The following is a 12,868-nucleotide window of genomic DNA, read 5'->3' as shown; positions in this document are numbered from 1 at the left end:
AAATAGTATCCCTTTATACTGTGATGCTCATGTTCTTTGGGGGCTTTCCGTGGGCAGCTTTTTGGCCACTGCAGGAAGAGAAGGTTGGACTTCAACGGATTGTGGTCCACTTCTGGCTCTTCTTGCATTCTAAACAAGAAATCTCTGAAAATACCACAACTGTCAGCCCTGTTTTAAAATCTATGATTCTCTGTGCCTGAAGAATGTCCTTACCTCCTCCAGTCGGTTGTAACACAGAAGGTCACTGGTGGTTTGAAGGAGGGCTGCTGTCAGGGAGGACCCTGTTGCAACAGCTTGACCTTTTCATCAGTTGGGGCCACCGGCAGGGTCATGTGTCTTAAGTGTAATGATACTGCTGCAACCAGGGTCACAATGAATGTCTTGAGACTCAAAATAACCTGAAATTGGAGCTGACCCTTGCTGGCAGCTATGCGCGCATTGGGGAGTGACTGGACACTCTTTGAAGTTCAACAACAAGAATTGTAAAGGATCCTGGCCTGTCTATCCCAGCCTCCCTCTAGGAGGCTTTTTCTGGCCCTTTTTCTGTGGGTCACATACCACCTAAATGTATCATGTTCTTACCCAGACCCGTTGATGGGTGACGGAACAAAATTCATGAGCACTGTGGGGCACACCTCAGGCTCCAGCAAATGGATTTTGGTGATCATGGAAGACATTTTGCTCTGAATGGAATTGATTTCAAGGCCTGCATTTCTAATACTGATTTTCTCAGAGAGACTAATATCATTTTACAAGACTTCCAGCTGGGGCTGAGAGCAACTCCTGGAGGGATGCTGACAGTTCAGATGAGACAGCCCTGAACCGGAGGTGGATGAATTGTCTGACTTGCCACAAGGCAGTTTTTCTGCCCTCCAAGATCAGAGGGAGAACTTCAGCCCCAGAAGGGAGGATCAGGATCTGACCTTCCCTCCTCTGGCACTTGCTTGCAACTGGTGCAGAAAGAGCAGAGTGGGCTGGCCTCCAAGGCTGAAAACTCAACTTTGGAGCACGGGAGAAAGGGGTATCCCATGGTGCTGTGTGGCCATGGGTAACAACGCACTGGCTGCTTTGGGGTTCTCGGGTTCATGAGCGGTTTTTATTTCCCTAACTGTGATCGTGTGAGCCAGTCCAGTCCATCTTATAGACCACAAATGAATTTGTATTTATTTGGGCGTTTGTTTGGTCACGAGAAGCTGACCCTAAGTCAAGCTGTAATTGTAGGGTGTGTTTGGCCTTCCCAATGCCCAGCAGAGGTGAGAAATTAGTTCCTTGTATAAAACTTGTTTGCTCCTTGGGGGAGACTTCCATCAGAGCTCCAGGTAAACCAGTTGTCTTCTGATGGTACCTGTGACCTCAAAATGCATTATTACTTCTCTAATCATAGCTTAACAGATGGGCATGAGGGACTTTTCTCTCTTCCCTTCCTAATTGCAGAAGTACATGGTCAGAGCCAGTGTGGCATTGTGGTTTGAGTGTTGAACTGGGATTTGGGAGGCCTGGGTTCTAGTCCCCACTCAACCAGGACTCTCTCTGGGTGACTTTGGGCCAGTTGCAGACTCTCAGCTTCATGCAACTCGGAGGTTGGGATGAGGCTAAAATGGATTGGTTTCCTTGTGAGAGGAAAGAAGGCAGGCTGGGAGTACAATAAGTAGATCTATGCTGTCGACTTGCAATTCCCAGCTCATGCTGGTCTGTCCCCACGTAGGGTGGCACAGTGATTGGAAGTGCCCGGTGCCAGGACTTCCGCACACGTGAAGGACGCCTCAAAGCCGCTTGCAACCTGGTCAAGAGAGGAATAACAAATTTGTGTGTTATTGGGGGCGACGGCAGTCTGACTGGAGCAGACACTTTCCGAGCAGAGTGGAGCAGTTTGCTGCAGGAGCTGGTTAAGACAGGTATTGTGGCTGCATGTGGGAAAGTGATGGAGTGATGGAGGCAAGTTAAAAGCCGAATGCTGATCAGATGCAAAGACCCCCACCCTGCCCTTGTTGCTGGGTTGGATTGTACTTTCATCCAGCTGTGTGCTGTCTTTGAGCTGTTCATAATCTGGGTTCTGCTTCACAAGCCTGAGAGTCAGTGTGGTTAGGAGTGCAGGATGAGACGCAGGCGATCTGGGGTCTAGTCCCTGCTTAGCCATGGGCCAGTGATTTTGGGCCAGTCACAGGCTCTCAGCCCAACCCACCCTCAGTGTTCTTGTTGTGAGGATATGACTGAGGGGAGGAGAGGGAGAATTATGCCAACCTCCTGGTGTTCCTTGGAAGGAAAAAGATGGGATATAAATTTAATAACAGAACTTCTATTTCAAAGCTCAGACAGCAGAAATGGGACAGCTCAACCAGTCTGACATGGTGACTTAGAGACAGGACACTGGCTTGCACCAAGGTTCGAGTGGCCCGGACTGGAACCCCACAAGTTGTCATGCCTTGATCAAGATTTCCGTGGATGTTAACAGCTCCAACTGGAACTCCAAGCCAGGCACATTCCTTATCCAGCTTCTGGAGTCTTAGGGTCCAATCTGCGAGCCTAATTGCAGGGGAATTCCTTTGGGGGAGTAATGGGATTCTTAAGGGGATTTCTTGCAGTTGTCTGTCGCTGTGCAGACAGCCAGCGCTTTCTGGTGTTTCTGCAAGCATCAACCCAGCGAGCTTTGCTTTGGCTTCGTGTTCTCCCCGTGGGAGGAGTCAACAGAGACAAAGCCAGGTGCACACTGGGTTGCTGCTTGCAGTAACGCCCGTAAATGCTGCCCAAGTTTCTTCTTTTTATGCCCCACTTGCCATCACCGTTGGATTGCATGTGGTGTGTGAAGAAGGAGTCCAGCTCACTCAGCTCCAGCTGCCTGGCATCCTCACCTAAGGAGAGAAGACACAGGGCAGACAAGGCTACCTTGGATCATCCAAATCGCATCCTGCATTGATGCCATGTGGCCCATGGAGGGTCAGTTGATGGCTTGTCCGGCTCCCCAAATAAGACTACATCCCTGGCCCTGCATTAGAGCAGGGCCCCCTATCTTTTTGGACCCATAAGGGCATTCGGGAATTTGAGAAACTGCTGCAGGTACCAGTGCAAAATGGCTTCCATGGAAGATGTGACTGCTCACGTATAGCCGCTGTGGGGACCTGGCTAGTCAAAAGTGAGCCAGAAGGAGGCAGGGGAGGGAAAGAGTGAGGGCAGAGGCTGGGCAGGAGGGGGAACAGCAAGCCAAAGGGATGCGGAAAGAGCAAAGGAAGAGGCTGGGGAGGAGGGAGAAACAGGGAGCTAAAGAGGTGGATTTAAAAGAAGGGGCAAAGTTAGAAGCTGGGAGGGGAAAAGGGAGAAAAGGATCAAGGCTGACCTTTTCCAAGGTTTTGAAGCAAACAGTTTTTTGAAGGGGACAGGAAGGGGAGAGCGTCATGCCCTTCTGGGCATCAAAGCACTGTGAGTACTGCACTGGGGACCCCAGCATACCGTATTATAATCCAGAAAGGGATCTTTTCATCTGATGTCTAGCCATATCTCTGAGCAGCCTCAAATCTGGCCCCAGGCTGGCCTGACATGAAATGCTGCTCAGTTGATATTTTGCTGTGTTGTGAGTCTTTTTCCACGATGGCCTTTTTGTGTGGCATCGGGCAAGAGGGTGGCATTCAGCTTTTGCTTTGTGAATGCAAAACAGGGCAGATGGGTGCTGGGGAAAGGCAGCCAAACTTGCAAGGCTGTTTACATAATAGACTAAGAGACTCCAGATATGGTGGGTTTTGTCCTACAAATTCAGAGAAAGGGACAGGAGGTTACAAGAACAGATGTAAGGTAATGGATGAGCTAAGTGCCAGTAAATACCCGTGTTTGTTCCAGAAATAAACTGTTTCCTTGTTTTTGACCAAACATTGCTTAGTGATAGAGTGCGAGCTTCTCATGCAGAGGGCCTCAGGTTCAATCCATGGCATCTCCCCTTGGAAAAAGGATCAGGGAGTGGGTTGTACAAAAGACCCTGATACCAATTTATTTTTATTTATTATTTTAATTTATATGCCTATACATTAGCCCAGATTTGGGCTCTCTGGGTAGCTTACAACAAATTAAAACAACATAGCATTTTAAAATTTGTAAAAATAAAACATTAACAATAACATCTAAAAATGTAAAGAAACAGAATCCAACAAATCATAAACAAACTTTTTAAATAAACAATTTAAAATTAAGGTAAAACTATAAGCCAGGAGTATGGTCAGGTTAAAATTAAGATTGCCACTAAAATTGACTATTAAAATAGCTGGAAAAAATATGTGCCTGGCACTGAAATAATAGCAATGATGGGGCCAGACACACCTCTAAGAGCTTTTCTACTGAAGGTCTGTTGTATACATTCATCATTCCATCCTTGTGGATGCATATGGGTTCTTAAGAGGAGGGTGTGACACCAACCCTCCAGTTTCATGGCTGTGTCCAACCAGCGCTTTTAGCAAGGCTTTGTTTGTTTGTTTGTTTCAGGTCAGGGCAAGTGCAGCATTTAACTGTGAAAAATGAAAGTGCCATTTTCTCCAGTTACCGGGCTGATGCTCTGCACCACAGTGCCACTTAGAGGTTATGCAGCAGAAAAACAACATAAACTCCCCCTGCGTGGTGCTGGTATCTCAGTTCCCCTACAAAACTTAAAAGGAGAGTTTTGCAGCAGACGAACAGCCTCAGGTAGAAAAGCTCGCAGATCAAACATTTCCCCTCAGTGCCTTCTGTATAACTGAGTTTCCAGCCCGTGTTTTTAACGTCATTGCATAGTGGTTCTGAGTCCCTGCTCTGAAATATTATCGCCCTAAGGCAAGCTTTCTGCACTCCAATGCCCTCCAGATATTTTGGGTGACAGTTCCCAGCATCTTGATGATTAGCTAAGCTGGCTGGGGCTGAAGGGAGTTGAACTGCACAGTACTGAGATGTTTCTTTTCCTCGGAGTCAGGCTATGAGTGAACCTGCGGGGTTATACAGTCATGCTGCCCACTGCTATCCCATTGGGTCTTTGCACAATGCACTTTCAGGTGGCATCACGGCAGAGGAAGCGAAGAAGTCCAGTTATCTGAACATTGTTGGCATGGTTGGCTCAATTGATAATGACTTCTGTGGTACTGACATGACCATCGGCACAGACTCCGCTCTTCACAGGATAATGGAGATAGTGGATGCTATCACCACCACTGCCCAAAGGTAAAGCTTGTGAGCTTTGTGCAAGGTTGTTTGTTTCCTACAAGTCCTTCATTGCACTCCAGAAGTGTGGAAATCTGGTGTTTGGGCCCAGAATTCAGCACCCTGCAGATCACCCCCTTGTTGTTGCTGTTAAGAAGCAAGTTTCTAGCTTCCAAGACTAAGATTGTAAATATTGATATTTTCCACTGGAAAAATGTCAGAAGTTCTTTGCCCTTTCATATGCAGGAGCAAAGGAAATGATTCAAAGGAAGCAAATGCATGCAAAAAAGAATGGATTAATTTGTTTCATTTATATACATTAGAATGCCAGTGTCTTCCCAGTGTGTGGGTGACACCACTATTTTAATATAAAACATATTTTAGTTCACTATTGAGCACTGTAACAAAGGGTTGCAGTGTGAAGTGTTTCCAGATCAAGACTCCAGCTACCCCCAGCTGCCTCAACCATTTTCCGCAGTTCTCCCCTACTCCTCTGCTCAGTATTTCATGGCTACTGAGCCCACTGTCTGGCAAGTTCTCCTTCGTTATTGTCCCCATAAGGATTTTTTGTACTTGCAAATCTCAGGGTTTCCCAAAGCCTGGTAATATCTCCCTTCTGTGCATGGACAGTTCTGTTTTGGCTACATGAAGAATCCCCCTCAGAAGCAGAACATTGAAAATACAGGAATTCTACCCAGCTCCCACCATCTGAGACTTTACCAGGCATTTTATTCCCTTTCCCCTAAAATATAAAGGAAACTGGATAGGAAAGAACAACAGATCTTAGAAGACTTTGTGGCAAAGTTCATGTTTATGGTAAAGTTAGTACCTGTGCTTTTATGGCCTCTGGGAGCACTTCCAGGGCTTTGAAAACATTTTTGAGAGAGGCCCCCACAGCCTCCTGTCTTCCCAGAAGCAAGCATGAAAAGCCTTGAGAACTGCAGAGACTGAACTACTCTGTCTTACATTTAGTACTGCTTGCTTCTGGTCTCAATGCTGCGGTATTAATTTTATTATTTGACATTTTCTAGTATCTGCTTTTTTGTAAGCAGGGTTCTAACTCTGTAAACTTCCATGAGATTTCCAAATGTTTAAATAAAAAAGATTTAGAATACTCACAATAAGAAACCAAAAAATGGAACACTTTTGAGGTGAGCCTATACAGACTGAAGCTGAAGCTGTTACTTCAGACTCAATATATAGATTCAGTATATAGACTCAAGCTGAAGCTGTTACTCATTCTTATACCAAAATGTATTGCTATATATCTACCTTCTTTTAAAACTGTCTCAAAAAACAGTATATCAGGGTTGTTAAAAAATAACCCCTGATATTTGCATTTCTGTGCACAAATCATTTCATTTCAGTCTGGTTTTTCTTACAGCCACCAAAGGACATTTGTGCTGGAGGTGATGGGTCGTCACTGTGGGTAAGAAAAAAAGACAGTTTGATGACTCAGTATTGACTGCATTTGGAAGTAACACTAAACCAGGTTGTACAATCTCAGACCTGTGTGCCCAGTGTGATCCTACAGGGTTCCCCAAATGACCATGTTTCCTTCTGTTTTCCCATCAGCCACTGGTTCTTGGGTGGCTTCTCGTCTTTTGTATGGTTCTTTTCCCCCAGTTATAAAAAATCAAAATGGCTCTCTTGAAACTTAATTACTGAGAGGAAGAGCTTTCAACTAAAATGTGTTGGCATCTTCAGTACTTTGGCTTCATTCCATTTCACTTTTGGCCCCACCCACCCTTGAAATGTGACCCGAGAGCTTTCCCGTGACTCATACTGCAAGAAGTTCAAGCCCTTTGCAGTAAATCATAGTTTAGCATTGCCAGAATGAGCCTACCTTCTGCCCAGACTCATGCACTCTGTCTTCCAGCCTGGCCATGAGAGGGAAAATAGAAGCTTCCATATCTGTTTTAGATTAGCCATGGTTTAGGGTGTTGTGCAAATCCTAACTGTGGTCAATTTTAACTATGGTTATAGGAAACAAGCCAGCTTGATAAAGTGTTTTGAAAATGGGTTTTTCCCAATAACCATAGTTAAGATTAACCATGGTTTCTCTGGGTTCAAGCAACAGGGGAAGCTGTGGTTAATTAAAAAATGAACTGGAAATGTCCAAAGTCTGCACAGCTGATATTAAAGGGGAAAAGGAAGGAGTATAGTAACCCAAATCTGTAGCTTGTTCACCTAAAACTAACTGCAGTTTATTTTTGTGGCCAGCCCAGCCTAGTATCTAGGTCTTGGCACTTGGCCATTGATTTGTTATGAGAACATTCTTCAAATGTCCATGTGAAAATGGAATTACACCCTGACTCACTTGTTTATATATGCAGATAAACATCTCCTATGATATAACTTCTTATTCAAAAGTAGTCAGACAATTACAAATTGTAGATATGTTTTGGTCATGTGCAGGAATTTGAACTTTGTTCATATTATTCCTAAAACAAAGTAAGGATATAACAGGATATGCTATTCCATCAAACTAATTGGTGGTTTTATCCTGTTATCTTAAGAACTTAGTACTGGAGGAAGAAGTTGCAATAGCTGTGCATATGTTAAACAGCTCATATGATCATTGCTTATAATGGGGGAAAAACCTAGCCCTCCATCAGCTGATGTATAGATTAAAAAGCTATGAGACACAGTATATATTGCCAAATGAACTAACATAATATTATGGGAGGATCTGAAATTACATTTATGGGAAAATCAAACCTATTTCCTTTTGCAATAACACTGTCCATAATAAGTCTAATCCAGATATCACTGGGTATGATTTTATGTTGTCTCAATATTATTTGCTTAGACGTGATGTATTTGTTAATACTGCAAATATATTTTCACAGTACTGCTATTTATCTACTGTAATTTCAAATTACTATAGTTAGACTAGAGCTATGGAATTTGTTAGATTATTTGAAATTACTTTTTTTAAGTGTATGTGTGCTGTGTATATGTGGTGAGGGAGGGGAACAACCTGATCGTTGGCCATTAGGAAACATTTTCCCAATAGCCTAAGTACATTTTTTCCTTCATTTTGCCCTATCTTTATTCCCCACCAGCAAACGGACTTGATGTGTCTGTCTATTCCCCTCCATACTCTTCCTCTCAGTACTGTACTCTGCACTGCTGGCTTTCTCAGATGCTTTGAGTGCACTCATTCCAACTTAATCTATCTGTTGTGACACAGAAAACAGAAAAGCTTTCCCTTTGGAGCAACCATGTCTGACTCTGGACAACTGTCTGTTTACTCTGGAAGGGATGACACAGAACATTTTAGTTTTGGAAGCTGCCAAGTCAAATGGCTCAGTCCCCAGTAGGACCGAAGCCTGGGTATCATAAGGAACTTGGGTTTTTCAAACACTCTGTAAGTTTTAGCTTTGCCCCAGATCTGTGACCTGCAGTCTGTCATCCTCTCTCTCCCTACCCCTAGTTACCTGGCCCTTGTAACAGCCCTGGCGAGTGGTGCTGACTGGGTGTTCATTCCAGAATCGCCACCAGAAGAAGGCTGGGAGGATCACTTATGCAGGAGGCTAACTGAGGTAACTGGAATAGAGTAGCCTAAATTTGAAGACTGGCTGCCACATCCCTCAGTGTTCAATTGGATATACTCCTGAGCAGATAGGTGCACTATTACAGATGCTGCTTATGTGTCCATCTGCCCCATTGTCTGAACCCAGCCAGTGGTTGGGGGAAAGTGGATGGGTGAAGCTAGAGAAAGGCCTCTCAGCCATATGGAGAACCTCAGAGGTCTGGATCTGGCCCTTTGGCCTGTGGCTCCCCATCCTTGGGTCAGACAGATTGCTTAATTTGTTTCTGGAGTCTTAGCTCCTAGTCTGAAGCAGTTCCACTCTTTTGCAGTTGACTCTGCAAAAGCTCCACTCTTCCTACTTCCCAAACTGCAGTGATATGTATAGTGCAATGTGCTGGTACTATGTTAATTTGCACTTTACTGACTGCAGACTGTGCAAAAGGTAAATTAAACAAAATAGCAGCAGTTCTTGAGGGAATTGTGGACTGATAGATATCTGTTGCCAAGCAAGATAGGATGCACTTGCATATGTCTCACAAGCAGCACCACCACTGCATATGACATGAAAAGCCAATAGCCAGCATGACCAATGGTCAGGGATGCTGGGAATTGTAGTCCAACAACATCTGGAGCGTGATAGGCCCTCCCCGCCTCTTTTAGGTAGAATGCAACCAAGGCAGGTCTGTTTCAGAGGCAGGCCTGGAGCCCATTCTGAAGTGGATCCTCACTCCTTCTGTTCTCTGCAGACAAGAACCCGAGGCTCAAGGCTGAACATCATCATTGTGGCTGAAGGAGCGATCGACAGGCATGGCAAGGCCATCACCTCAGATGACATTAAAGATGTAGGTGACAGAAAGAACTCCTGCTCAGGCTTGGCTCGTCTGTGCTGATGCCCTTTGCCTAACTTTGGGGCGGAGGCTGCAATGCTGCAAGGCAAAATGCTTGATTTGCTTTTCTTGCAGTTAAAGGGAGGCGGATTTGTCCAATGAGAAGAATCAATAGGCCAAGCTTTGAATGATTTATTCTGCTGCAGGCTGCACAGGGAGGGATGTGAGAGCAGCACGCTGGAGTGTGTCCCTTCCCCCACTCTGCCCCAGATTCCTCCCTCCGCTTGGTGTTGCTAGCATGCCAGTTCAAATTTTACCCTAGCTTCTTTGGGGCATTCTGCATTTCATTATACAATGGTACCTCGGCTCACAAACACCTCAGTTCATAGCCAAATATGGTCACGAACAGACATTTCATAAAAATTTTGCCCTAGGTTGCGAACGCTGCATTGGGTGACGATTGCGAGCGCGCCTGCCTTCCCCGCACAGGTGCAATCGGGTCATGCTGGGGGGGGGGAGGGAGATGACCACGATTGCACCTGTGTTCCCTTCCCGAGCGCATCTGCTCCCGTGCCCGCCTCCCCCCATGTGCACCTGTGATCGTGCCCATCTCCTCCCACCCCCCTGCACGATCATGAGGTGGAGGGGAGATGGCTGTGATCTTTATTCTTTGTCACTTTGCTTCAAATTTTTGTGAGTAAAAAAAATAGTTGCAGAACAGATTAACCTTATTTAGATTGACCCTTATGGGGGAATTTGACTTGGCTCATGACCAATTTGGCTCACGACCAGAGTCCTGGAATGGATTCAGTTCATGAGCTAAGGTACCACTGTACTGCATATACAATATTACCATGTGTATATAATAATATAATATAATGTTATATCATATATATATATATATATATATATAATACACATATGTGTGTTATATTTAATATTAGATGTGTATATTTAATATTAGATGCGTATATTTAATATTATATGAATATTAAAACATGTAAAAACATGAATTTTGGTGTAGGTTTGTACGGCCATCCAGCCAGTGGGAAGGTCCCAGCCAGGGTCAAAGGAGAGTATTAATAAATGCCAGCCAAAGTACTGAGTCTCAGTGCTGTGTAAGAGCATCACCAGTAACGGTCCTTAGCCTGCATGGTCCATACTGGTCACAAGCAACATAATTACATTGCATAGTCCAGCCTTCCCAATTTGGCACCTGGCAGATGGTTTGGGTTGCAACTCCTGTAATTCCCAGCCAGAACAGCCATTGGGAGTGATGGGAATCCAACACATCTGCAGGGCAAAGCACATCTGTCTGGGAAACCATTGGGTTAGAGGACATGCAATCCAACATTAAAATCTGTAGAGACTGTGTGGACATTGGTGATGCTCGTATATAGCAGTGAGACTTGAACACTTTGGATTCCTTATCTTGGAGGTATGTCTTCTAGAACCAATTCAGAAGACATAAGCAGTTCCTAAGGACATTTCCAGGTCATGATGAACAAAACCTGAAACACCCTGACTTTTAATAAGAACTCTGTGCTTTCATGTGGTGCTCCTGTTTTGCATCCCTGGCACCACTCTCCTACGCTGCATGATGGATGGGGGTGGGAAGGGGTGGGGGAAGGAGAGCTATGGTTTGGCCTCAGCTCCCCCAGGCACTGAGCTTCACACAATAGACTACCCTACAGACTGCAAAGAAATTCAGTAGTAAATAAAAAACAAAGCTTGACATGTTGGCCCTCAGGGGAAAAAATATAGAATCCTCAATAGGACAATATATTTATGAGGACCAAGCAACCTGTCACAAACTAGGGATCAAGGTTTTAAATTTGCCAGTATTTGTAATCAGAGTAGAGGTAAAACCTAAACCTAAGTGGGGATGGGAGGAAGCGACCTTGGTATTAAAGCCATGTGTTCATCATTCGTCACAGTCTTATGAAGGTGTGTAGAAAAACTTAAGGACAATGCCTAAAATCAAAGAAACTGTTCCTGGGATGAAGGTACTGCATCAGGAATTGGGGAAGGGAAGTAGCATCTCTTTAAAGTAACTATAAAAAAATTCTTTCCTTCAATAGTCAAGGAAAAGCGGTCAGAACCCCTGGCAAACATTGCTGCCAAACTCTTGATGCTTGCTGAAAACTGTGCCTGGCTACTGAGATCTCACCAGGCTTTGCCTGTATGCCTTTGTTTGTTATTTTTAAGGACTAAAGACGAGAGAGAAAATGAGAATGTTGAGATTCACCAGATGAATTGGGTTCAGCTGTAGAATTGTGGGACACACAGTTCTGGTTCTAGTTCTCCAGCCCATTGGATATTCTTAGTTTCAAAGGAATAATGTCATTTTTGAATGTCTCTTCCCTCTGCAGCTGGTTGTGAAACGCCTTGGATATGACACAAGAGTCACCATCCTCGGGCATGTGCAGCGTGGCGGGACCCCCTCTGCCTTTGATCGTATTTTGGTAAAATACTGCTTCAGATGTTTTATCCATGACATGTTTTCTGGCTGTGTTGGGGTTTATTTTTAAACTGTACTGCAGAGCTGCAAAGGAATGTATGCAGCTACAGGACTTTAATACTCCCAAATGGCCCCAGGGCAGCTCCATCTTCTCCCCACCACTCCCTACCTGCGTCTTTCATCTTTGTGTTTCCCATGGCTATTTTTCACTCTGCACCTACTCAGTTGAACAGCTCTGAGTAATTACACTGGGTATTTTTAATTCTTGAATTCTGTGCAGCACTGAAAGTGGCATGTGGCCAGTGGAGCCAAAGAAAAGAAAGCAAAAGAAAAGCAAAATGAAGCAGCAGCACGGCCTCCTATTTCTCCCAGCGCTGCGGCTTCCTATTGAGGCTTGTGGCACGTGTCATGGCTACAAGCACAAATGATAAGTCATCCAAGGGCCTTTCAGAAGCTTTCATGCGTGTCACCGGATGACATCATAAGAGCAGTGGATTCTGCACTGTAGCACAAGCCCCTTCAGTTGTGTCTTGAAATGCAGAAATGCCAGCCCAGCAGGGCCTCTCAGAGGAGCAGAGCTTTCAGTCAGATTGGACACAGAATTGGTCCCTTAGATACAGTGGTGCCTCATCTCACAAACACCTTGGTTCACAACCAAATCGGGTCACGAACAAAAATTTCATGAAAATTTTGACTTGGGTCGCAAACTCCGCATTGGGTGGCAACCAAGATCGCAGCCACCTCCCCACCCCCCCGCCCCCGAGTGGGAAGATGGCCACAATCGCAGTTGCATTCATGCAGGGAAGACGTGCGTGATCACAGGCACGCTCCGGCAGGAAAGACAGGTGCAATCTCGGCCATCTCCCCCCCACAACCAGCACCATCACAGCCATC

The 12,868-nt window shown here is 45.0% G+C and overlaps 1 protein-coding gene across 2 annotated transcripts in view; it reads left to right on the top strand.

Moving 5' to 3' along the window:
- Positions 1-12,868, top strand: part of LOC123029763 (ATP-dependent 6-phosphofructokinase, muscle type) — a 50,929-nt gene that overhangs the window by 17,594 nt on the left and 20,467 nt on the right. For both annotated transcript variants that reach the window (XM_044443048.1, XM_044443047.1), the window contains exons 5-10: positions 1,706-1,895; positions 5,004-5,169; positions 6,533-6,577; positions 8,588-8,696; positions 9,433-9,528; positions 11,886-11,978. In XM_044443048.1, the coding sequence (XP_044298983.1) occupies positions 1,706-1,895; positions 5,004-5,169; positions 6,533-6,577; positions 8,588-8,696; positions 9,433-9,528; positions 11,886-11,978 (699 nt within the window). The remainder of the gene's footprint in view (positions 1-1,705; positions 1,896-5,003; positions 5,170-6,532; positions 6,578-8,587; positions 8,697-9,432; positions 9,529-11,885; positions 11,979-12,868) is intronic.

This window comes from Varanus komodoensis, unplaced genomic scaffold (genome assembly GCF_004798865.1).
Source record: "Varanus komodoensis strain SLA01 unplaced genomic scaffold, ASM479886v1 scaffold41, whole genome shotgun sequence".
NCBI classification, from domain to species: Eukaryota; Metazoa; Chordata; class Lepidosauria; order Squamata; family Varanidae; genus Varanus; species Varanus komodoensis.
The sequence above is the reverse complement of the archived record's forward strand: the minus strand, read 5'-3'. Positions and strand labels throughout refer to the sequence as shown.